The sequence below is a fragment of the Nuphar pumila genome, chromosome 6 (genome assembly GCF_984573655.1).
Source record: "Nuphar pumila chromosome 6, dmNupPumi1.hap1.1, whole genome shotgun sequence".
In the NCBI taxonomy this organism is placed as follows: Eukaryota; Viridiplantae; Streptophyta; class Magnoliopsida; order Nymphaeales; family Nymphaeaceae; genus Nuphar; species Nuphar pumila.
Window position 1 is genome coordinate 132,988,634 of NC_143254.1, and position 26,993 is coordinate 133,015,626.

A 26,993-nucleotide genomic window follows, 5' to 3' on the forward strand; every position below is an offset into this window, starting at 1 on the left:
TTTTACATCCATGAGTGCTCATTTCCATGGAATCCCAATACCTAAGCCACATTTCAGCTTGGGCAAACAGGAGTAGGACATTGCTTTTTGTCATTCTATTGTACCACAGAAGAGAAGTACCCACATCACTGTTTTAAAACCATGAAAATTTCACACGATAAAAGACATGAACTCAGTAAGAAGAAGGCAACAATCTAAAATGAATCTGTACCCACCACAAACACACTTTGACTCACACCCCCCTCCCCCCGAAAAAAAATGAGCAGAATGTTGGACAAAAAGTCAGCCATAGCAATCAAGATTCTGATAATACTGGGGCTCTGTTGATCAGCTACCTCCTTACTGGTGGTGCAACCCCTCTTCCGGGAGCACCCGGGGCAGCGCGACCTGCAGCTTGTGCCTGCATAAACATGATCACATTAGTCTCTCACCATTCCACAGGCTCAAACAACACAACACGCCCTAGAAAAGGCAGATTTAAGAACATGAAACCTTTTCTCAAACTTCAAACAACAAATGAGGGAAACATCCACTGAACAGTTCCATTAACCGATCAAAATAGAACCACCTACGTATGTTGGCTTTGGAAAAAGAAAAAGAAACGGAAAAAGGATGAAAGAGAGAAAAAAGAAAGAGCTGACAACTTAATCGATACAATCACATCTCAGATTGACATGCACCATATCAAGTGACCATTTCTACCAATGACAGATCCCTCTTATGGTACATACTCGCATAAAGATACATCACACAAATTGCAAAAAAGAAGTTTCTTGATTCACCACTTGCTTGAATCTGAATAAGTGACCACTACCCTGCCTCGGCTACTCCCTATTTACTCATCTCAAAATGTTATAGCATGGTCATAATGTCCTATAAGCCAAGCATAGGAGAGGAGACAGAGCAACTGAGCTTCCTAAAGATCTATCATTGGGATGCCATGAAGCAATATCAATCAAATCCCATTGATTAACAGAGATAGTAAGCCTCCTCATATTACCATTCTTGCGATCACTACTATCTTCATTAAGATCTCTGCAAGCATTTTAATTGCCACCACCTTTCTCCACTGCAACATAACCTATTGCGGACTCTTGTCACCTTGACCAACTCCCATGGTATGCGTTGAGTGACCATAACCACAGAGAAAAGAAACTGCATAACCACAGAGAAAAGAAACTGGATAACCACAGTAAATAATATGTGTTGATATTATTTACTACATTCAAGGCCTGTTGGGCTGGTTTCCTTTACACCAAACTTCAGCTTCACAAGTATATTGCTCATAAAGAGACCACTTGGTGCCATGAGGATTGTCCAGCCACCAGAAGGCTGTGCTCTATCTTCCATCTCTCAATCAATAATACAAATTAGTCCTCTTCCTCTTCGACATGGATGATATTTTTTACCTTGGAACCAGAGGGAAAACATTTACAGAAATCAGAAACTCCAACAGGGCATGTTTGCTTTGCTATGTGATTCTTGAACTTTTCTCAGCTATCTATGAATTTTTATCACAATCACAGAAGAATCACAAGCTACACTAACATAAGAACGTGTAGCCTGCAATTCTGAAATCTCAACTGTGAAAGTTGGGACATTTTAACCTATGAAAGTTGGTCACAGGTCTGAGCCTGTAACCCACAACACAGGTTGAAGAATCACATGCCGAATGAGACACAAATGTGCCCTGAATGTATATCCATTTAGTCCAATATAGACCAATACATTAATATGTCATATTTAGAAAGACTGTCAACATCAACAATAGCAGTTCAAGGCTTCAAGCTATCAAATCCTTCCTGTGACAAATTTATTGAACGTTTTGAAGACAGCCTGATAGTAGGAGAACAAAAACAGACGTGATTGTCACAACTAAGTTGATTCCATCAATTTTGCAGTCTTTAGGAGCAGTGAGCACACATTTCCCACACATCAATAGTGGAGACGGCAAAAGCAGGCACCCTGGACAGATGATATTCATTGAGATCTTGGGAAGAATACAAATGGCTTGCCCTGGATATTATGCTTTCCCATGATCTCAAGGATGCAAATAGCTATAGGCTCTTTCAGGAATTTACAAAAGGAAATATATGACTAGAAAAATAAAGATCAGGTTCTACCAAAGGTAGACAGAACTTTAAAAAAAAAAGGCAGACGGAAGAAGCACTTTGTTGGATATTCTGTTTAGTTTAAATATTCTAATTATATTTATCTAAAACAGAAAAGGAGCCATCCAAATTATAATCACATAACCACACAAATGAATATAATTGATCAAATAACCACTGAAACAAAATGAGATTTACCCGTGCACGCATTGCAACTGCACGGCCACGGCCAACTCCCAGGGCTGAGCCCTTGCCCTGCAATAAATTATAATCAAATCAATGAGCAATTAAACATTGCTTCAAATGGATAGGAAGCAAGAAGTCATATGCATACTCTGATTCTTGCATCAAGGCGCTTGAACATTGGTGCATTCTTCAACATATCAGGTATGACCATGAACCTGCGCAAATTTTACCTTATGAGACTCTTGGTATAAGGAACACAGCCTCAAATACTTCAAAACCAACCTGACTTTGCTACCACGGATGAAAACATGCTCCAACTGTGACACCCTCCCATCCTGCCAAAAATAAGAAGTTCATGCCTGCAGATGTCTGAAAGCCCTTGAAAGAATAAAAGTTACAACCCTTGGATAAGAAATAGAAGAATATTGCTTATTTTTGCACAAACCTTCACAGCTTTTTTACTATCATTGAGTAAAATACATAATTTTAGTTTCAGGTATAGATAAATACAAATAAAGCCATGACAAGTTGCTTCAATAAACATAGAAACACACAAAATGAATGCCATGAAAGTGATGATATGTTGAGTCCAAAAAATGTCTAAACTCAAACAAAATGTTGTAATTTTGCAATTTGTGTAATCCCAAGAAGCAATCATCACATTATCACAAAGATTGAAGATATCCTTAAGATAACTATACAATAACTTTACAGATGGCAGACAAAGATTTCTTCAACTTATCTTTAATCTGACTTCCCAGTCAAGCATGGTTGGTTTGTATCACATATAAAGCAGAAAACATCCCACTGGCCCTTGGCTAAGAGTGTGCTGGAGACAAGTATTTCACATTGTCATATTGAAGTTGTGGCACATTCAGAACCACAACTACCATAATGGGGAGGTGATTTCGGTTTGTGCAGCAAAGAAGGAAGTCCGGCAAGCATGAAGAATGCATTGACAATTTCCTGAAGCTGCCTTGGCCCTCAGACCAGTGGCGTTTGGTGAAACTGTGGGCTAAAACATGAATCATTGCAGAAGAGTGAGCTCCTCTGCAGCATGCTGATATGGAGGTTCAGCCAGCTTCCATGAAATCAGGACAGAAGCTAAAGCTGGCCTACAATATGAGGGAGAACTCGGCGGATTTTGTGTGTGCAGGTGTGGTTCTAGCAAAGAACTATAGGCAGATGAAGCTCAAGTAACTGAAAATGGATTTGGCAGTTTTTGCATTGCATTCACATTAGGGAGGGGGAGCCTTTGATGGAAACGGGTATGCTCCTTACAGTGAGGCTTTACCATGAGGACAAACCAAGGTTGCCAAACTAGGAAGCGGAAGCAGGAAACGATACGGGAAGCGGAAGCGAGGCATTTTAAAATTTATAGGAAGCGGGAAGCGAAGTATCAATTTAAAAGCTAAATATTAAAAAAATGAAGCAATATGGTAATTGAATAAGAATAATACAAGAAACAAATAAAAACTAAAATAAAATTGATCATTCTTATATTTCATGATTTTTCAATAAAAGAGTTAAATTTTTGTTAAAATCTAACAATGATGGTTACTAATTTAAAGAAAGTAAATGGAAAGTGAGTGAAATCATGAGGAAAAATACATGAAAACATGAAAAGAAACATGCGAAAAGCATATAGGAAGCATAGACCATGTGTGTGGGAAGCAAAGAAGAAGTGTGGGGGAATCGAGATTCCCATGAAGTTTCGGAAGCGAGGAGTATCGCGCTTCCAAAGCGAGCTTCCCACCTACCTAAGAAGCTTCCGGTAACTCTGGGACAAACTCAGTTGGGGACACAGACCCAGTAACTGGGATCTGATGTCCGAGTGCAACTGCATTTTGTAAGTAGTGTCCATAGCATGATTCTTTGTATATAACCATTTTTGTTGTACATACTATTCTTTATCAATAAAGCTAAGGAGCTTATTCCCAGCTTTCCTATCGAAAAAAAAAACAGTCACACCACCAATGGGTCATTGGGTCCTTGCAACATATACAACAAAGGTTGTATCTTGTGGCATAGGAAGATCGAGAAAGATGTGCAAAAGATATAGTACAGGAAGTTTGAGAAAGGTAGTGTCACAGCTGCACACATAGTAGCACATCATTCAGAAATCATTTTACATGAAGGAACAACAAAAAAAGAAAAGAAAAGAAAAAGTGACAACACTGAAATGAAATGGGGATCTTCGAAACACGAGCTTAGATTAACAAGGGCAAGTGTCAAGAATGACACTAAAGCATAACCCTTAAAAAGGGTATAACTGGAAAGAAAATAAAAATAAAAATGTATTCTTTATTGATATGAAAAACCAATTGCTTAAGAAGCATTGGAATGAAATACAAGAGGGGCTGCACCCCTTTATATACACAAACAGCTCTATTTAGAGCTGTTGGACTGTGTCAGTCCAACAGCTCTATTGCTAGTCAAGTCTGGACAGGACTTGACTAGCAACGGTCATTCTAGTTCAAACTGAACTAGATGACATAAAGACAAAAAATAAAAATAAAGGAAAAAAATTACAGAAAAGAAAGAAATGAAAAATGTATATATATATATAATAATAATATAATATTATTATATATACATATATGTACAGTTTTACATTTTAACACTCCCCCTCAAACTTACGGTACAATGAGCGAAAGTTTGTCTAAGAGAAAGTGAAATCGGGGAGCAGCGAGAGGCTTTGTAAAGAAGTCTGCTAACTGATATTCTGAAGTGACATATGGCAAATCAATTATCCCGTGTAGATATTCCTCTCTGACGTAGTGACAATCCATTTCGATGTGTTTGGTGCGTTCGTGGAATGTTCTGTTACTGGCAATGTAGATCGCACTTTTGTTGTCACAACACATTTGTGAAGCCTTTGTTGCTTCAGCTCCCATGTCAGCAAGCAGTCGTCAGAGCCAAACTACTTCCATGGTCGTGGTTGCCATGGCTCTGTATTCAGCTTCGGTGAATGAGAGAGATACCTTCTGCTGCTTTTTACACCTCCACGAGATCAATGATTCCCATAAAAAGACACAAAAGCCAGTGGTTGAGTGTCTGTTATTGGGATCACCTCCCCAATCAGCATCAGTATATGCAATTAAATCAAGAGAAGAGGAGGAAGATAAGAAAAGTCCTCGTGAAAGAGAGGACTTGATGTATCTGATAATACGCATGACTGCTCCCATATGAACAGAAGTAGGAGCATGTTGAAATTGACTTGCTGCATGAACAACATGTGCTATATCTGGTTGGGTAATGGATAGATAGGAAAGTGCCCCGACAAGCTGTCTGTAAGGAGTAGGGTCTGCAAGAAGTTCTCCATCATCAATCTTCATTTTAACATTAACAACTTCTAGAGTGTCAACTTTCTTATCATCAGTAATACCAGACCTGAAAACAATATCAAAAGCAAATTTAGTCTGAGATAATAAATATCCTCTAGGAGAATAAGCAACTTCAATGCCTAAAAAATATCTCAATAAGCCCAAATCAGTTATTTCAAAATGAGATTTAAGAAGTGTTTTGATTGTTTCAACTCCCTGTTTATCGCTTCCGGTGATGATCAAATCATCCACATAGAGAAGAAGCACAATGATCCCTACATCAGAATTCTTAATAAACAAAGCAGTGTCAGTTAAACAGAATTGAAAACCAATATTAATCATAACACGACTAAACCTATCATACCAAGCTTTTGGTGCTTGTTTAAGTCCATAAAGAGTTTTTTCTAAGCGAAGGACTTTACCCTTAGGAATACTTAGACCAGGAGGGGGTTCCATATATACTTCTTCAACTAGCTTTTCATTTAAAAAAACATTTTTAACATCCATTTGAAAAATAGACCATTTTTTGATAGAAGCTAAGGCAATTAAGGTTCGGACAGTAGTCATACGAACCACCGGAGCAAAGGTTTCTTCATAATCAATCCCATATTCTTGGGCATAACCTTTGGCTACTAAACGGGCCTTATATCTTTCAAGAGTACCATCATTCTTGGTTTTAATTTTATAAACCCATCGACATCCTATAGTTTTCTTCCCTAGAGGAAGATCTTGAATATTCCATGTAGAAGCCTTTTCAAGTGCATCTAATTCAGCTTTCATGGCTTCTATCCATTTGATATCATTTTTTGCTTGAAAATATGTGGATGGTTCTTCATATGAGTGAATTAATGCAATAACTGCCCTATATGTGGGTGAGAAAGACTCGTATGATACAAACTTTCCTGGAGGCCTTGAGATTCGGGATGATTGTCTAGTTGGAATGTTAGAATATTTCTCAAGTGCATATGGAGGATTAGACTCTTGTCGTCTGGAATATTGAATACTAGTATATCTATGAACTTCTTCATTTTCAACATTAAGATCAATAATTCTTTGATCATCATCAAAGTTACAGTCAAGGTCATATTCATCAGATGTTGATGTTAGATCTAGCAAAAAGGAGTACTCAGTGACGTCTTTTAATTTTCTAAAATCAAAGAAGCTCTCCTTTTCAAGAAAGAAAACATTTCTCGACACATATAGTTTATTATTTTTGAAGTCAAAACATCTATAACCTTTCTGGTTTTCAGCATATCCTAAAAAGGCACAGGGAATCGCACGAGGGGAAAGTTTATCATTTTTGTCAATAAATATGAAACATTTGCACCCAAATATTCTTAGTCTAGTGTAGTCTGGAGAAATGTTCATAAGTTTTTCAATGGAAGTGATATTTTGTAACGAAGAAGATGGCATCCTATTAATGAGATAGGTGGCAGTTAAGGCAGCTTCTGCCCAAAAGTCTTTCGAGACTTGATTTGCTATTAATAAAGTCCTAGTGGTTTCTATAATATGACGATGTTTTCGTTCTGCCAGTCCATTTTGTTGAGGTGTATAAGGACAAGATCTTTGATGTGTGATGCCATGCAATTTAAGATAATTTTGAAAATCTGTGGATAAAAACTCTCCCCCTGAATCTGTGCGAAAAATAGTAATATCATTTTGAAACTTGTTTTTAACCATATTATGAAAAGTTTGAAAGTATGAAAATACTTCAGACTTATGTTTGAGAAAGTACATCCATGTATGTCGGGAGAAATCATCGACAAAAATAACATAGTAAACAAATCCTCCTTTAGAAATTACTGGTGCAGGACCCCAAACATCCGAGTGTATTAATTCAAGTGGTCTTGAAGAGAAAAAGGTTCTGTTCTGAAATGGTAATCTTTTCATTTTGCCGAGAATACAATCTTTACAATCAAATGATTCAGAGTTACAAAATTTCCCTAGATTTGGAAAATGTTGGATTTTGGCTATATGTGGGTGACCAAGTCTCTTATGCCACAGTTCCAACTCTATTTTTTGAATATTATAACAAAAAGCTTTTTTCGGCATTTCCAAAAAATCCATGTAATAGAGTCCTCCTTCTCTATGGCCTTCCCCAATCAGCTTGCCTGACTGGCGATCATGTACCCAACAACCATGAGAAGAAAAAGAAATATTACACCCATAATCAGAAATTTGAGATACAAATAAAAGATTTAAATTTAATTTGGGAACATGTCTAATTTCTGGAATAATTTTTTTTTTTGTTTTATAAATTTTTTCAAAATTTCCTATTCCTTCTATTTCAAGAGAAGTCCCATCGGCAGTAAAGACCTTTGACACACTTGTTTTATTTTTAACACATTTGGATAGACTTTGATTATTTGGGGTCATATGAAAAGATGCACCAGAGTCAAGAAGCCAAAAAATTTTACCTAGATCAGAAAAAGATGAGGCTGCTGCGCCGGTTGAAGCTTCAGATGAGGAAGAGGCACCTTTGATGAGAGGTTGAAGAATCTCCATTAGTTGGGCCAGGGAAACTGGTGCATCCTGATCTTTAGGCTCCGATCCAGCAATTGCAACTCTTTTTTCTCTCAACTCCTTAAGTTTGGGACATTGTGGCCTGTAGTGTCCCGGTTCATGACAGTGATGACAAATAACTTTCTTCTTATCATAGTCACCATTTTGTCGGTTAAAGTGAGGAGGCCTATATGATCGAACATGATTCTCTGGTCTAGACACGGCTAAAACGGAATCATTTTCAATTTTTACAGAACCTTTCCGGAGACGATTTTCTTCCATTGTTAACTCTTCAATAGTTTCAACAATAGAAGGAATTTTTCCCCAGTGAAGTAGGGCCAATTTAGTGGTTTCAAATTCCAGCCTTAATCCAGTGATAAACTAGTAAAAATGTTCAACATCGAGTTGTTTCTGACGAAGCTCGATGTCTTTGGCACAATGCCACTTTGGTTCTAAAAGGGAAAGTTCTTCCCAAAGTTCGGACAACCCATTGTAATATTCACGAATAGTTTTGTCTCCTTGTGTCATCATTCGAACTTTTTCTTGGAGGTTGCACACGTGTGCAATATCTTTAAGGGAATACATATTCTTAAGGTATTCCCATGCCTTATCGGCATGATCAAATTTGGCAAGACTTGAGCATTTTTTAATGTCAAAGCTATTGATAAGCCATGACATTATCTTCGCATGAGATATTCTCCATTCTTTCTATTTCTTCTCGTATGAGGCAATAGCCTTGATTTTCTCTTCTTCCGATAGAGGGACCTCTTTATCTCCCTCCTTTTTAGTAAGAGATAGCTTAGGTTCCGAATCGGAACCATCCACAATCCTCCATAAGCCTTTTCCCCATATATGGTGCTTCATGATTGAAGCCCATGTTACATAGTTCGTATCGCTTAGTTTCATAGGCATGATGGTGACTTTATCATTGTCATCCATCGATTACAAGGAGAGAAAAAATAGGGATAGAAGAGAAACAAGAAGGAAAATGAAAAAGAAAGAAAAAAAATACAACAAGATGTGAAATCTTCTCCAATGAAGTGATAAAACACTTCTCTTCAAGTGGCGAACACTTTTGCAAACGGGCACGGAAACCGAGGTAGCTTTTCCTCAAGATTTAGTACTTCCGCGGCTCTGATACCATGAAATGAAATGGGGATCTTCGAAACACGAGCTTAGATTAACAAGGACAAGTGTCAAGAATGACACTAAAGCATAACCCTTAAAAAGGGTATAACTGGAAAGAAAAAAAAAATGTATTCTTTATTGATATGAAAAACCAATTGCTTAAGAAGCATTGGAATGAAATACAAGAGGGGCTGCACCCCTTTATATACACAGCTGAAAGAAGACTCAATAGAGCTGTTGGACACAGTCCAACAGCTCTATTTAGAGCTGTTGGAATGTGTCAGTCCAACAGCTCTATTGCTAGTCAAGTCTGGACAGGACTTGACTAGCAACAGTCATTCTAGTTCAAACTGAACTAGATGACATAAAGACAAAAAATAAAAATAAAGGAAAAAAATTACAAAAAAGAAAGAAATGAAAAATGTATTTATATATATAATAATATAATATTATTATATATACATATATGTACAGTTTTACATTTTAACAAACACAACACCGTTAAACCTAAAATAACGAAGTTTAGCAATCAATGCTGCATGATAAAGTCCAGTATGATTCTTTGGAATTTTAGATATGACCATATTGCCCTCCTTACTTTTCAACCAACTTTCCAACACATTGACATCAGCCACCATTCCATAAGTCTCAGACCATATTCCTCATTGCAGCCACCAAAGTACAATGAGGGTATAATTAGGCAGTAGGATCCAACCCCTCCAAGTGCACGGAATGGAATATTTGCAAGCGTGTGTGTGCACATTTTTCCAGATCATTTGAACCCTAGAAGCAAGCACATACATCAATAGCCCTAGGAAAAGACCTTTGAGTTTGAGCTAAGTGCTGGTTGGGGAAGACATAGATCTGAGCATCCTCCTATAACCTTATTCACCATGGACATATCAGGCATCTCAAGTTACCATTTCAGATGGTAGTTGAAGTCCCAACTTCATGACTACAGTATGACTAGAGATAGGGAAATTGATGGCAAAATATGATAATATATCTCTGCTTAGCATAGGATCATAGACCCTAGATCCAAGCCCTTGGGACAAAGATACAGGATGCCCCCTTATCCCTCAAAGAAAAAAACAGAGGCATAAAGATAAGCATGCAGAGCATGAATGAGTCATTAACCAAACCAAAAACTAGCCCATGATCATTGTGAGCATCTTATCTGTCATGTTCTTCAGAGCAGAAAATTAGCATCGCACCAATCTTTCCAGATACCATTTCTCCCATCTCTCAAGTAAAACAAATCCACCCTTTTAGTACCTAATTTGCTTTTTACTTGAAACAGTGCATGTCCACATCCTTCATTAGCCAATGTCCAAAGCCACTTGGTCAGAAATGCCATGTTAAGCTCACACCAATTCCAAGCCCACATAAAATCCTAGGTATCGACATGATACAATCATACAAGCTAACAAAAAAGTGCCACAGACCATCCTCCCAGCTAATTTCGTCTTGGTTAAAACCTTAAAATCAATAATATTCAGAAAACACACAACACATGATTTCGTACATGATGTGATGAAACAGCATCGTACATAAAAGATGCAACGACCTCCAAGGAACAGGCTACTGAAAAACATAGTCTCAAAAGAGAGTATAGTTTTTACTTTTAAGATGATTTGAATTGGCCTTAGGATAAAAAAACATGAATCCTATATATTCTTCATTAGGCCAACCAAAAAGCCCATTAAAAAAGAAAGGATAAAAAAATGCAACACAATTTTGAAAACATGCACATATAAAACTATATAAAACATTATGATTTTTATGATATTATTATCAGATCTAGAATCATGAGCCTCCAGAAATTTGCAAACATGCACATCCAGAACTCTACAAAAAAAACAATTAAATTATTATTGATGATAGAGTTATGATATTCTAGATATTCCTATGCATATGTTCCCAAATGTATATCATCAAACCAAGGCACTTATTGCAGGAATAGGTCTCGGATAACCGACTACAAGCAGAAATCGCCATTGTCATGGCATTTCATGTCAATACAAAACCTAGTGTATGTTTCAAATACATAAGAAATAGATACTTGACCCTTGAGATTTCTCAAGAGAACATAACCATTTCACTTCAGTATGTGGGAAAATGCCTTAAGGTACCTCAAGCTGACCAGACCCTGGTTAAGAAGCTTCTTACTTTCAAAGGCTTCAATTCAACAGGCGCATAATCAAACAACACATTCCTCTAGTTTTCCTCTAGTTAAATAAGTGAAATCAGAAGTTGCCATAACCTAATCCCCAAATCCATTGGCAGAACCCTTTTTCCTTCTTCCTCCGTTCCATAACAAAAACCCCAAAACAACTCATTCATCAAATCAACATACCCCCCCCCTGCCATTTGTACTTTCCAAAGCATCACGGCATAGGTACCCATCTGAAGCTCAAACCCCCAACACCCAACCCCACCACCACAGAAACCCAAATCATACTCAAACCCAAAAGAATATATACTTCATACCAGAGTTACCGGAAGCGCCTAGGTAAAAGGGGAAGCGTGCTTCCCCGAAGCGCGAAACGTCGCGCTTTCGAAGCGTGAGGGGAAGCGTCCCCCTTTTTTGGGAAGCACACTTCCCTTTTATGGGAAGCGTGTTTCCCCCACGCTTCCCCATTTTTTTCATTTTTTCGCTTCCCCCTCACTTTCGGTTCGCTTCCTAGGTCGCTTTCGAGACGGTTCGGAATTTTCTTCTAAGTGGTCCCATGCTTCCCCGCTTCCTAAATTTTTGAAAGTGCCTCGCTTCCCGCTCCCGCTTCTCGTATCGCTTCCCGCTTCTCGTATCGCTTCCCGCTCTCGCTTCCTCGACTGGTAACTTTGCTTCATACCAGGTTTTTGTGTGCACCAATCATTCACAAAAGCTGGAATAGTTGGGATTCTGCACAAAAAAATCATAATACCAACTTTCCCAGTTTCACTGGATAAAATCGTCGACCAAAAACAATAAATAATAACACTCCCATGTCTTTCAATAATGAATAGGCTGATCAAAAGCCTTAACTACCACAAATTCTTTGGTTGGTCATATGGGGGGGAAAGGTTTGGTCAGACCCATGAGATATAAAATGCATATGGACCGAGTTTGATTTAGATTTTATACCAACTTCAGATCCGACCCAAAATTAAACTTAGACCTATAAGTTTTCATTATAAATTGCACTGGCCTGGTCTATGTTATCTTTATTCGGATCCAGACATTTTTTTTTCTTATGAAGGAATTTGTTAGAGCTAGGTCTAGGTCCAACACTAACACTCTTAATTGGATATGATTCTGAACTAACTTGCTCATTTTTTGTGAAAGTCCAACCTGTTGACACCCCTAATAGCTTCTTTTCGACATAAAAAGCAAAAAAAAAAGGAAGGCTAATAATCTATGTCACATGGGTGTGGTAAGGGTGCGACACGGGTGCAGAGCAATTTCAAAAATTTTGGACACGGGGACACAGCTATATATATAACAATAATAAGACCCGACTATATATATATATTAAAAAATATATAAAAAAAGATCAATTTTTTTTAGTTTTTATACGTCTTTCGCCCTAAAAAATGAACAAAAATAGACTCGATCAAAGTTGACCGAGTGCAAAATGTAGACGGACTCGGCCCCGGTGTGTTGACCGAGTCCGACACTTGGTTGACTGTGTCCGCACCCGTGTCCGGCCGTGTTGACGCGGGTGCGTCAACCTTATAGCCGAGTCCGTGTGACTTAGCTAATAATTAGGGATGTCAACAGTTTAAATTTGAGTATGTCGCGATGTTTAATTAATTTGATTTGATATTGGTTAATGAAATACAAAATCATATTCAGATTAACAAAGAAAAAGTCTAATATTGAATCCAAATATTTACATGTAATCATATTCAACTATTTATCTAAATTGGAGATCAACTTGATTTGATAGACATTTCTATACTAAACCCAAATCTGATTATTAATTGGATTTTTTTTTTACAAATGCGACTAATAAGGGCTGGAATTGGGTCGCATGTCAGATAGTATTTGACCCATTGACATTCCTAATGATAGTTGTTTTTTATGATGAGGAATCCTCACTGAAGCAAGGGAAAACCCCTGGTGCGGCCACACAACCACCCTGCCTTATGTGACCGGCCCTAAAAATAGTTATTTATCTATTTTTATGAAAATTTTTAAATACCCCCCCCCCCACCGTTTCGGCCCAATTCATCCGCACACCAAACATTTTGACTTTGCAAACGCTCACCAAAGTTTTTACTTGGGTTAATCGAATGACTCCAATCATAAACTAACATTCTTTGTTCTTGGGTTAACCTAACTATGAAGTTATCATTTTACCCTCGTAACTAGGGAAATAAAACACGTAGGGTTGTCAATTGAATGTATTTAGCAAAAAAGTTATTACATACAATAATACTTAAACCATTGACCGTCTTAACATAAACAACTCTAACCACTACATCACAAAACTTGTTCTTGATCATTTTCTAAAAAAAATGATGAATTGGATCCAAATCCAATTCTCAAGATCCGATTCAGGATGCGATCCATGGAAGATCCAATTGAGCACGACCATTTGGGTCCAATTGGATCTCCACGTACCCAGATTCATTTTTAATATCGTGCTGCAATATCTGAGATATTTTGTATCTTTCTCAGAGATTGTAATTTTATTTTTCGATTCCATTTTGTCATGTTACAGAATCACATTAAAGTTGTTTTTGTTTTTATTTTTATTTTTTAGGTGTCGGATTCTACGGATCTGGATAGTTCTAGTACCCTGTAAGATCTTTTTGTGGTGCTAGAGGGTGTATGAGGATTCAGGGTAGTCTTTTTATTTTTTCAGCATTTTAATTTTAATGCATTTTTTTATTGGATCCGGATTATCAGACGTTTGGATCTTACCCAAGATCCAAACCGCTTGGGATCCATCCTAGTTGGCGCCACTTCAAGTGGACAGCAAAGGGATCCAATCAAACTCCAAGTTTGACTTGGAAAAGGAGCTTATGGCTGTTGGGAGGCAATGATAGCATTTTTCAAAAGGTGCCCATGCATTGGGCAACTCCGCCTGTGTATAACTGTTTAGTTATACACTGCCGGTCCCAAGCCCGGATAAAGGAGGAGGGTTGCGGTAGACCTGTGACAGCCAACATAAAAACTTAGTCATACCCTATGAATATGAACCAATATGAGAATTTCGTTGGGGCGTTCCCTACTGAGCGACGCGCTGTACTCTATAGGCCCGGAGGCAGTGATAAATGGGCAAGGGTTGCTAGGTCGTCGCCCGGAAGCGACGCGTCACACCGGCGCCCGGGTGTGGTGTCAAATAGGCAAGGGTTCCTTCACTTTGTTGGACGGGTGGGGGTAAAGAAGTTAGTCCAAGACCAAAAAATTAGGTTAGCCACTTGGAACATAGGGTCTTTAACTGGTAAGTTGGTAGAGTTAGTAGATGTTATGTGTAGGAGAAAGATTGATATTTTATGTCTACAAGAGACCAAATGGGTAGGTGAGAAAGCAAAAGTGATCGAACCTTGGGGATATAAGATTTGGTATACAGGAATAAATAGGAATAGGAATGGAGTAGGGATTGTTATGAGTCGTGAGTTTATAGATAATGTAGTTGAGGTCCGCAGGAAGGGTGATAGGATTTTACTTATTAAATTAGTATTAGGTACGGATATTATTAATATTATTAGTGTTTATGCACCTCAAGTAGGTTTAGATGATTCCACTAAGTGTCAATTTTGGGAAGATTTAGATGGAGTAGTACAAGGGATATCTTATGGAGAAAGGCTTTTCATCGGCGGTGACCTTAATGGGCATGTAGGCATTAGTAGGAATGGATTTGAGAGTATCCATGGAGGCTATGGTATAGGAGAAAGAAACGATAGTGGAGAAAGGATTTTAGATTTTGGTTTGTCCTATGATATGATCTTAGCAAACACTTGGTTTAAGAAGAGGGAGTCTCACCTAGTAACATTTAAAAGTGGGGTTAATACGAGTCAGATAGATTTTTTCCTACTTAGAAAGAGAGATAGGGGTTGTTGCATCGATTGTAAGGTTATACCGGGAGAAAGTGTAGCTACACAACATAGAGTCTTAATTTTAGATCTTAAAATTAGACAATGCCGCAAAAGGGATAGACATAGGATAGATCCTAGAATTAAGTGGTGGGCACTGAAAGGAGCTAAACAAGGAATGTTTGTAGAGCGGGTAGTTAAGGAAGTTGATTGGTGTCTCGAGGAAGATTCAGAATCTATGTGGAATAAGATAGCGGGTGGCATGAGAAAGGTGGCTAAGGAGGTATTGGGTGAGTCTAAAGGCGGTGCACCGCTAGGTAAGGATACATCGTGGTGGAACGAGGATGTCAAATTAGCTATTAAGGTTAAAAGAGAGTGTTATAGAAATCTAAGTAAAAGTCATGATAATGAGAATTTGGAGAAGTATATGATAGCAAAGAAGGAAGCTAAAAAAGTAGTTCGGAACGCGAGAGATAAGGTATATAAGGAGGTTTATGATAAGTTGGATACCAAAGAGGGTGAGAAGGATATTTATAGGATTGCAAAAATGAGAGATAGGAAATCGAGAGATCTGGGTATGGTTAGATGTATCAAAGATGAAACGCAAAGGGTTTTAGTCAAAGATGAGGAGATTAAGGAGAGATGGAAAGATTATTTTGATAAGCTATTTAATGAAAGTCATGCTCAGGATCTTGGAGACTTTTCCATTCCTTTTCATGAGATGAATCGTGACTTCATGCGCAAGATTCAAAAGAAAGAAATTGCAGAGGCTTTGAAGAAAATGAAATCAAGAAGGGCAGTTGGCCCAGATGGTATACCTATCGAGGCTTGGAAATGCTTGGGAGAGAAAGGTTTAGAATGGTTGACAAATCTTTTTAACAAGATTTGGCGGACAAATAAGATGCCTAATGAGTGGAGGAAGAGTACTTTGGTGCCTCTATATAAGAATAAGGGTGATATACAAGATTGCACAAACTATCGTGGTATAAAACTCATGAGTCATACTATGAAACTTTGGGAGAAGGTGATTGAGTCTAGGTTGAGGAAGGTTGTCATGATATCGGAGAATCAATTTGGTTTTATGCCTGGAAGATCTACTATGGAAGCTATACATCTTCTTAGACAACTTATTGAGAGAAATAGAGAGAGGAACAAAGATTTGCATATGGTTTTTATTGATTTGGAGAAGGCTTACGATAGAGTACCTAGGGACGTTCTCTGGTGGACAATGATGAAGAAAGGTGTTTCTCTCAAGTACATTAGTATAATTAAAGATATGTATGAAGGAGTAGTAACCAATGTCCGCACTTGTGGAGGGGTGACAACTAATTTTCCTATAACGGTTGGGTTACATCAAGGATCTGCTTTAAGCCCTTTCCTATTTGCTATAGTGATGGATGAGCTTACGAGATCAATTCAAGAAAATGTGTCGTGGTGTATGTTGTTTGCTGATGATATTGTTTTGATTGATGAGTCTAGAGTTGGGGTTAATGCTAAGTTAGAATTATGGATACAGACATTAGAAGCAAGAGGTTTTAAGTTGAGTAAGAGTAAGACAGAATACATGGAATGTCGATTTAGTAAGCAACGAAATAGAGATGGGAGTGTAGTGAAGCTTGGTGAGCAAGAAATACCGGTGGATGATTCTTTCAAATATTTGGGATCTATCATTCAAAAGTATGGAGAAATTGATGGAGATGTAAATCATAGGATAAAGGTTGGGTGGATGAAATGGAAGAGTGCAACTGGAGTGTTGTGCGATCGTAGAATGCCATTGCGGTTGAAGGGAAAGTTTTATAAGACGACTATTAGGCCCGCTTTACTATACGGTGCGGAATGTTGGGCTGCCAAGAGACATCATATTCAAAAAATGAGTGTAGCTGAGATGCGTATGCTGAGATGGATGTGTGGAAATACAATAAAAGATAAGATTCAGAACGAGGAGATACGTAAGAATGTAGGCGTTGTACCCATTGAAAATAAGATGAGAGAGAATCATTTACGGTGGTTTGGACATATTCGACGAAGGCCTAATGATGCTCCAGTTAGAAGGATGGAGAAATGGGAAAATATATTAGTTAAAAGAGGTCGGGGTAGGCCTAGGAAGACATGGATGGAGGTGATAGGAAAGGATATGAATGCTTTGAACCTCACCGAGGACATGGCATTGGATAGAAATGAATGGAGGAGAAGGATTCATGTGGAAGACCCAGAATGATTTTCTTTGTTGGTTCATATCGCCGACCCCAATTGTTTTGGGATGAAGGTGTAGTTGTTGTTGTTTGTTGTTGTTGTTGCCCATGCATTGGGCAAGTGGGCGGCGACTTGGAGAATCCCACCCTCCTTTGTGGGTAATTGGAGCAAGTGGGTGGCAACATCATTACCCCTTCTTGAGGGCTTAAGTCCCTCATGGGGGTCGACCATGAGTGTAGCTTTTGTTTTGAGAAAAAAAAAAGAAAGAAGAATCCGAAAATGGAGTGGAGAAGAAAAGGTTGAAGACAGTCCCGGTATTTTGACCGTATCTTCCTAGATATTGGTCTAAATTGCATAATCTTTAGCTCGTTAAAAGGCTAAGATCCAGCTCTACAAGTTTTCTTTTTACCATTTGGCTTGATTCGGCTCAATTAAGCTGCTAAAGTCCATTACAAGTTGCATGCTGACGGCATCAAGAAAGTGGTGAGGTGTTTGCATTTTCTGTTCCATCCATTTTGTGCTTTGAACCTATTATTTTCTGTTTTTTGCAGCATGCAAGCATTTGTTTTATAGTGTTTGAATGAAATATTGATGTTTTTATATTCATAAGGATTCTTGAAAGTTGTTTTACATCCTGTAGTTTGTGGTTGGGCGATTTCGTTTTTTCTGTCAAAAATCGGAATTCCGATTCCAGAGTTGTCAGAGACAACTCCAAAGAATTGACTGTATCTGCTTAGATATTGGTCCAATTCTCGTGTTCTTGGGCTTTCTGGAAAGCCAAGACACAGACCTTCAACATTGTCGTTGAGGTCGCAGCCTGATTCGGCCGGCAGGGTCCCAAAAATTCTCTGTCAAACCGTCGGTCAGACAGAGCCTGACAGCTCCTGTCCAGTCCAGAACACTGCACATAGTGTTCCATATTTTTGGGATTTCTCACGATTTCCTCCATGAAAATGCATTCTGTTTGATTCTGTAGAAAGCTAAGACTGAGTTCTACAACTTCCATGTTTGCAGTTTCGGTTGAATCGTCTTGTAAGTCACTCGAAAAAGTTATTCTTAAGGTCTCTAGTTTTGAGTTGAACCTTCAATTTCCTGCCGTAGTTTCCTGCATAGGTCGTTGTAGATTTCAAATATTTGGAGTTCTGCTGCATGTTTTCTAAAATAGAAAAGTGGTTTGGTTTGCTAACATCCGGCTACACATCAGTGCAGTTCAGATTTTTCTCTGAAATCGTCATCTGAGTGCCCAAATCCGGGGTGATTCGAGTGCCCGCGTAGACCCCCTGTCGCAGGTTGTGACAGTTGCCAACTAGTTCGTTAAGGAATTTAAAAAATTTGTAGAGGCCCATAGAGTGGGCCAAAAATTGCGTATCATAGCTCGTTGGAAAGGTCTGAATCTGACCTACATTTCCTCCGTTGAAAGTTTTCGCAAACTCTGCCATTTGAGAGGTCAAAAACCCCTTCGAACAGACTGTCCACTGAGCCCAGAAGTCTGCCGCAGACTTGCCTACCAGTTCCGAGTTCGTGGAGCAGACATTTCTGATCTGAATCTAATGATTTCGGATTCGTTGAAAAGGTGCATGAGTCACGCACGACTTTCCTTTGGACCGCCTCTGCCAAAACAGACTGCACAGGTCCCAAAAACTCTGTTTCCCAGATTCCTGTTCAGACTCACTCCCGCGAAATGCTTTCGCACGTATCGAGATCCATTTGGATCTTGGATCGTGGATTGGTGCTTACCGAGTCCACATCAACAACTTTAAACTTGTTCTTGATCATTTTCTAAAAAAATTTATATATTTAGATTGTGATAAGCCAATACTCAGACCCACTATTTGGTTCCTCAAAAATTGATCCGATAAATATCTAAACACAAACTAAATGCATTTTCATTTGACCTAAAAGCTGACATGGTTATATATAGTTGACAAAAGTTTTACTAATTCAAGAATCAAAATCAATTAGCTATTGCTATGATAATAACTGTGAGTTTTAAGGTTTTCATTTAGATCTGACAACTTAATCCACTAAATTTTGAGACTATTATAGATTTGAAAAAGTGGTAGCTACCTAATACTTTTTTAGCCTATTGTGAGCCTATTACCAGTCAATAGGGGTTTTGGGTTATTTTTTGCAAATATGAGATGTGTTCAACATAGTTGATTTGCTAGAGAATGACACTTGGATAATGTTTTTTGATAAAAAAACATGATTTTTTAAGCATTGATTATTTTTGAAAATTGTAGACCGTTGATTTTTAACTCTTATAAAAACCTATGTGTCATAATTGAAAGATTCAAGAATCTATTCGTATAAAGTTAAGCATATAGATCACATTTGTATGATCAGATTTTAGTAAGTCGAGTAATTGTTGGGCTGATTGGCTTATCACAATCTAAATATAGAATTTTTTTCGAAAAACAATCAATAACATGCTTTGTGGTGTAGTAGTTAGAGTCGTAGTTTATGTTAGGGAGGCCAACAATTTAAGTATTATTGTAGGCAATAAGCTTTTTGCTAAATACATTTAGTTGATAGCCTTATACATTTTATTTTCCTAGTTACAGGGGTAAAATGATAACTTCACAACATGAGTTAGATTAACCCAAGAACAACCCGATATTAGTTTATGATTGGGGTCATTTGATTAACCCAAGTAAAAACTTTGGTGGGCATTTGCAAAGTCTCAAACATTTGGTGTGCAGATGAATTAGGCCGAAACGTTTGGGGGTATTTGAAAATTTCTCCTATTTTTATCTAACTTGGTCACTATTTTTCTCTCATACATGAAGGATCTTATGATGAAAGCCACACTTGATTCAATTTTTAAAGTTGGGTTTGGAGTTGAATTGAACACCTTTGTTGGATCGTTTGACGAGGAGAGCAAAAGATTTGCAAAGGCTTTTGATGATTCAAGTGAGCAAATTCTTCGGCGATTCATGGATAGCCTCTAGTGGGTGAAGAGGTTTCTGAATATGGGTACTGAAGCAAAGCTTAAGAAGGATATTAAGGTCATCGATGAATTTGTCTACAAGTAGATTAATAGCAAAAGACACCAAATGGCCAGCCAACGCCTTTTGAATTCATATGTAAGTTTTTCATTTATGCTTTTGTCAATTCTTTTCTTCTTTGTTAGTAATGTAAGAGTTTGTTTAGGATTCACCTATAGCTCAAAAATAGACACATTGCCTAATGCAGCGGCTTCGAAGGAGAAAGGAATAGATACCACCGAAAGATCGGGTGGCTTATGTTTTTATTTTCAATAATAACTCAATAACAAATGGAGAACAACGAACAGTAAATGAAAAGACAATAACTGAAAAAAAAAGGAAAAGAATGGAGTAAGCAATAACAAAAGGAACAAGATGTTGTCTTCTGAATCTTCTCTGTCTCACGAAACCCTAGGAGAGGGCCTTTTAAAGAGTATTGCTGGACCCGGGTCGCAGGTCCAGTCCTGGACCCGAATCGCGATCCGGGTCAGCTCCCATCGGCTGCTGGCTCTGTGATGTCCGAACCGCACCACGCCTGGAGTAGGTGTGCAGGGGTACTTCCCTGCGTCGCAGCTTCGTACCTGCAATGGGGTCGGACACGTGGATCCGATCATCTGCCCTTTGTGGTGGATCGGGTGGTGGCCCGATGGATCCAATCGGGTCCTGCCCTGCATCATTGCCTTATAACACAAACGGGCACAAGTCAAATTTCTAATCAAGTTCTTGGAACTAACCTATCTATACACACATGCATATGTACATATACATAAATAGGTACATGCATACCAGTGCCATTAACTAGCGCATGCATCATTACTATCTAAATATTGTGATGCTGAGATTAGTCACAAAAAAACAATTTATTAGTTCCCATGAAGTGTTTTAAGAGTAGATATGTTATATAAAGGGTGTGTTTGAAAAACGGGACAAATCCCACATAGAGACAAAACAGTTCTAATGAGCAGATTGTCTCGTGTTTGACACTTGTCCACCCTAGGGATAAAACAATTCCTACGGGGCTGTTATGTCTCATAAATTTTGGGATGCAAAAGTTGGACCCTTGGGTCTGATAATGTAACCCCCTCTGGTGATCGGGATAAGCGTTAAACGAAAAAAAAGGGGAAAGTCGGTTTCCCAATTGGGGAAAGTCGGTTTCCCAATTAGGGAAACCGCCTTTCCCACGAAAGAGCGGGGGATGAGGATAAACCTCACCCCCCAAAATCCGCGGAGGGTGAGACTTATCCTCACCTTGCGTGAGGGCTATAAACAGCCTCCCTCCATCGCACCTCAACGAGCGGCAGAGGGAGAGACAAAGAGGGTGAGAGAGAAGAGGCCGCTTACCGGCGACGGTGACGACGACAACGGTGGCAAGGTGAGCACCCTCCTCCTCTTCTTCACCTTCTTCTTTCTTTTCGTTTTCGGTGAGTGAGGCCCGACAGCCATGGTTGTCGGCGATTTACAAAGGAAAGAAAAAAATAGAGGTTAAGAGAGAGAGAGAGAGAGAAAAAGAGGAGGGGGCCGGCCGATGTCGGTGGCCGACCCCCCCCCCCTGCCAAAGAGAAGGACAGAGAGGGCCGGCTCCGACGGCCGAGCCCTCTCTGTTTAAGAAGAAGAGGAAGGCGGAAGGGGTGATGCCTCTTTTCCCCTTCTGTTAGGGTTTTATCGGGGAGACCGGGTCGGTCCCGGTGCGACCCAGACCGAACCGGGTCGGTCTGGGTGAGATCCAGACCGAACCCGTCAGTCTGGGTCGCACCCAGACCGAACCGAACAAGTGAAAAAAAAGGAAAAAAAAAAGAGATTCGATTGGACCTGTTCGAATTGAACCAGTTCATGTGGAGTCGGGTTTGGATCAACCCGAGTCCAACCGAACCGGTTCGATCTGACTGGATCTAGGTTCTTAGTGAGGATCCAGTTTGATCTGGACCTGTTCTAGATCCAGACTGACTGTTCTGGATCTGATTGGATCAGTTCTGGATTCATATCAGAAATGGGTCTAGATTAGACAGTTCTGGATTCAGTCAGACTGTTATGGATCTAGTTAGATTGTCCTGAATCCAGTTAGAATGTTCTGGATCCAATCATACAGTTCTGGATCAAGATGAGTATTGGATCTGAATCCAGTTGAACTGTATTTGATCCAAATTATAGATGGATCTGGATCGGATAATTCTAAAATTATACCGAAATTCGAAATGACCATAATACCCTTTTGAGTACCCGAGATCCATTTTGATAAAATGGACATAACTTTGCACCTCAAACTCAGAATTGAGTGAGGTTTGGTGCGTTGGACTCATATCGAAGAGAGAAATCTACTTATCCATTAGTTTTGGTTAAATTAGTGATACAAAAATTGAGATTTCATGAGTCGATTCGTGAGGGATATTTTGGTAATTCTGCTAGAAGTTTTGCGCATTAATACGAACATGTTTGTGTAATGACCAGATCATACTGATAGAGCTTCCTGAATCTTGATTGCGGTGAGAGCATAGCGTTTGCACTCGAGGTAAGGGATATTATAAGTAATTTTAAATGTGAATAAACATTTTTACGTTGTATGTTATTGTAATGTTATGAATGAATATGAGTAGCATGATAGTATTCGAGTGAGATCATGACATGCATAAAAATTTACATGCTTGACATTCTGAGTTGAATTCATATACATGTTGTTGTGATATGCATGTTAGTTGTGGTTTGTCATGCATGTTAGAAAGAAAATTGATTTGTGAATGCATGTCTATGTGATTATTAATATCATGCATTATGATGAGATTATGTTTAGATTAGAATCTCATTTATTCTATTCATGTTGTATGGATGAATATTTCGAGATCAGCATGCAGGACCCCTTAAATCCCAAAAGTGGTGACTTGTGACAAGGGCTACCTGGTTTGCGGCCAGAGTGCAGCTACCACGAAGAGTGGGTCATCAGTGATTTAACGATGTAGAGATACTACATCATTGCGTGCTTAGTAAGAGATAGTGTGAGTCCTAATATCATCATGAGATTAAAGAGTGAGATCCATCATGATCAGTTTACGACATCACTCGTGAGAGAATGAGTGAATTACGAGTTTGAGAATGTAGTTCAATGTGTTGAACTTAGATATGACTTAGGGTTACACTCACACCAGGTTTGAGACTCTGAAGGACCATGAATGGTTGATAACCATCATGCTTAGGATGTACCATGAACCATACCGAGATTAAGAGCTTGACCTCCCGGCTAGCTACCGGTGGGGTCTCCGTGGTGGTTCACTGCAGTGCCTGGTGGTCCGGGAACCACTGGGAGTGTATGGTTCATTTTCTGGCCAACATGTAGAATTGGGGTGTTCTACGAGGTTGCTACGCCTATAGACGGCTATGACCGATATAGCTGACCTAGTGATAGTTGTTTTGAGAGAGTGTTGAGAAAGTTAATGGGGGTAATTAAAATATACCAACTTGTGTGGTGTGTCAAAAACTAAACTAAGACTAAGGGCTTAGAACTAACTACAGTTGTAAGTTTAAATGTTTATTTGGTTATAATTATTTCTTACTGGGTTGTAGACTCACCCCCAATGTTTAATTATAACTATAGGTTCCAGGCATATTAATACAAACAAAACGTGAGCAGCTTCTTTGTCATCAGTAGAGTACTTGGTAGATTTCATTTTCTTGTCATTGAATAAAGATGTAATTGATTTTCTTTTGTTATGAATCATGAACATTGTAAAGAAAAAGTTGATTATGAGAATAAAAAAAAAATAGTCATGTTTTCTCTGTGTAAACTTTGAACTATTTTCCTTTGAAAAGTAATACCAACCGAACTCGGACTCCCGAGGTCCCATATCGGGGTGTTACATATAATTGCATTCTTGACATAAGACACAAGAGTCAACATGTGGCTTGTGTCAATGGAATCAAATGTGCCATAAAAGACATGATTATAATGGTTACCACATAGCAAATGTTTCTGCATATGCATAAAGGATTTTTTCTTTTGCTATTTTATTTATCTTACTTGTTTTAACTTGTTTCTTCCATGAATTTAGTTGGAGGAAAAGAAAGAAGATATACTATCAAGGTTTCTGCTCGAGAGTGAGAAGGACCCTAAAACTATGACTGATGAGTATCTGAGAGACATAATACTCAATTTCATGATAGCAGGAAGGGACACAACTGCAGGAAAAAATGTCTTGGTTCTTTTACATGATGTGCAAACACCCTCAAATACAACTTAAGGTCGCCAAAGATATACAGGATTCTATTGCCGCCACCAAGGATATAGAAGATGCCGTTGCTACCAACAATGATTACCAAGAACAGTCAACAGAATATTTCATCGAAAACTCGAGCGAGGCGGCTCTGGAAAAGATGCATTATCTGCATGCAGCTCTTGCAGAGACACTCCGACTCTATCCTGCTGTTCCTATGGTGAGTGTCTTAATTTATTCATTAAGGGTGATTTTGAAGATATCCACTCTTTGACTTAAATATGATATGAAACCCATGTTATATATATATATATATATATATATATATATATATATATATATATATATATATATATATATATATATATATATATATATATATTCTTAAGTTGAGTCAACCCCTTAGTACTATAAAAAGGGAGAGGGCCGTTCAAAAGTAACCTCGGATTTATGAATCTCTAGCTCAAGGTGGAGGGTTCAACAAGGAATTTAAGATTCTCAAATTCAAAAACTTTTCATTCTGTATTTCTCATGTAACACTATATTTAAGATTGAGTTAAAATCTTCGATTTGAGATCTTTGAATCCTAGAGATCATCTCATATTTGAGACCCGAAGTAATCAAACGCACCCTAGAACTCTTACAAAAAGGAAAATCGGAGAGAGAGAGGACCTTGGCGGTGTAGGTGATGTTCTCGAGTTGGCAATTCCAATTGTCCTCGCACTCGATCATGGATCCTCTGTAGAGCTCTCCGTTCTTCAGCTCCACCGTCACCACATGCCCCGCCGCCTCGTGCAGCAGCTTCACCGGAATCCCCAAGCTTCTGCTCATCCCTCCCTTCTTCTTCTTCTTCTTCTTCTTCTACTTCTCTGCGAAGTTTGAGAGAAAAAAACCCCGCAAAGCCCTAGCAAGAGAGGGAAAAAAAGAAGAAACTTGGGTACTTGAAGCGGATCAGTTGCATGAGGATGGTCCTCGTGTAATTTATATGATGAGATCATCTGGGCCGTCAATTTTGTAGAACCCAGGGTTTAGATGTGTAGTGGACCCATGTTTCAATTTTTCATGGAGAAGTAAAAGTTGCTGTAGGAGTAGGGACCTCAACTGGTCGGACTCTTGCTAAATTGGGTAGGTCCAAATCCGGATGTGGGTATCGGATTCAGATTCGAGTCCACCGGATTTTTCATAAGAAAAAACATACCCAGATCCGACAAGAATTTACATAAACCAGACCCAGTCCATACTCTGTAAAATAATATTAAATTTTTTTTTTTACATTGAAAATGTGTGGATCTTAATCCGAACTGGTATAAAATTTTACAAATCATACCCAACCCATTTAATAATAGGACTTCATGGGTCTTACCCGATTGGACCCCTTTCTTTATAAACAAACCCTAGCCCTATAGAATCCAGTACGGGTCAAGATCGGGTCATACTCAATCCGTTGACACCCCTATGTAGGAATCTTGGGGACAGAGAACAGCAACACAGTTGGATTGTGGAAGACCCAAATCCAAATTTGAATTTTGAAGATCAAGTCCTAATGAGATCCGGATTTGTAACAGATCCGATGAATTAAGATCAAATAGTTTACACTCATCCCCAAAGTCATCCCTATCTTCATACCCTCCTTGGAATTTAATCGATGCAAGTTTTTTTTTTCAAATGGGACTTCATGAATGTGATCTACATTATTCATTTAGGGAGGATTGACATTTAAATCCCCAAAATCCGACTTATGTGCAGGATTTTTTTGACGATTCCGACTGACAAAACACAAAAATTTGTGATTTAAAAGATCATATTTGCATTGAAAAAAATACGAACCAAGGATCAATTCTTAGTAAATCGACCACTATTGGGTCAGATTTGATCAAAACAACTTGGATCATGGGTAGAAGACGGGGGATGACATAGAGGAAGACTGGAACCCAACTGAACCAGGATTGGGATTTTACACAGCAAGTACTAAATCTGGTGTAGAAATTGTTGAAAACAAGAGTTTTGCATGTAAAAATATACAAAATGGACTAAATTAGATTTGGATCCAAAAACAGTTCTGACTGAAATGCAGGCGTAGATCCAAATAAAAACCAAAAAAGTTCTGACCAGATTAGTGCATAACTTCATATCCTGTTAGGATACACATTTGGATCTTGGACCTTATTTTAAAAGATATGCATGGGGTTTGGGTTGAGATTCCAGCTGAATCCAGTCCACTTGCAATGTTGCACACCCTTTACAGTCTGGTTCAATAAAAAAGTTGGAGCTGACCCGCATATATATGGGCACCTGGAAATGGTTAGGAGCAATGTTGTCAGTATCGGTATCGTTTGG

The 26,993-nt window shown here is 38.6% G+C and overlaps 1 protein-coding gene across 1 annotated transcript; it reads right to left on the reverse strand.

The window, feature by feature from the left end:
• Window positions 1–25,565, reverse strand: LOC149836313 (small nuclear ribonucleoprotein SmD3b-like). Its single transcript, XM_090009128.1, has 5 exons — window positions 25,329–25,565; window positions 2,580–2,632; window positions 2,446–2,512; window positions 2,310–2,366; window positions 1–400 (listed from the first exon to the last, which is right to left on the reverse strand). The coding sequence occupies exons 1-5, from the start codon at window positions 25,485–25,487 to the stop codon at window positions 332–334; spliced, it is 405 nt and encodes a 134-aa protein (XP_089865254.1). The 5' UTR covers window positions 25,488–25,565; the 3' UTR covers window positions 1–331.
• Window positions 25,566–26,993: the final 1,428 nt, after the last annotated feature.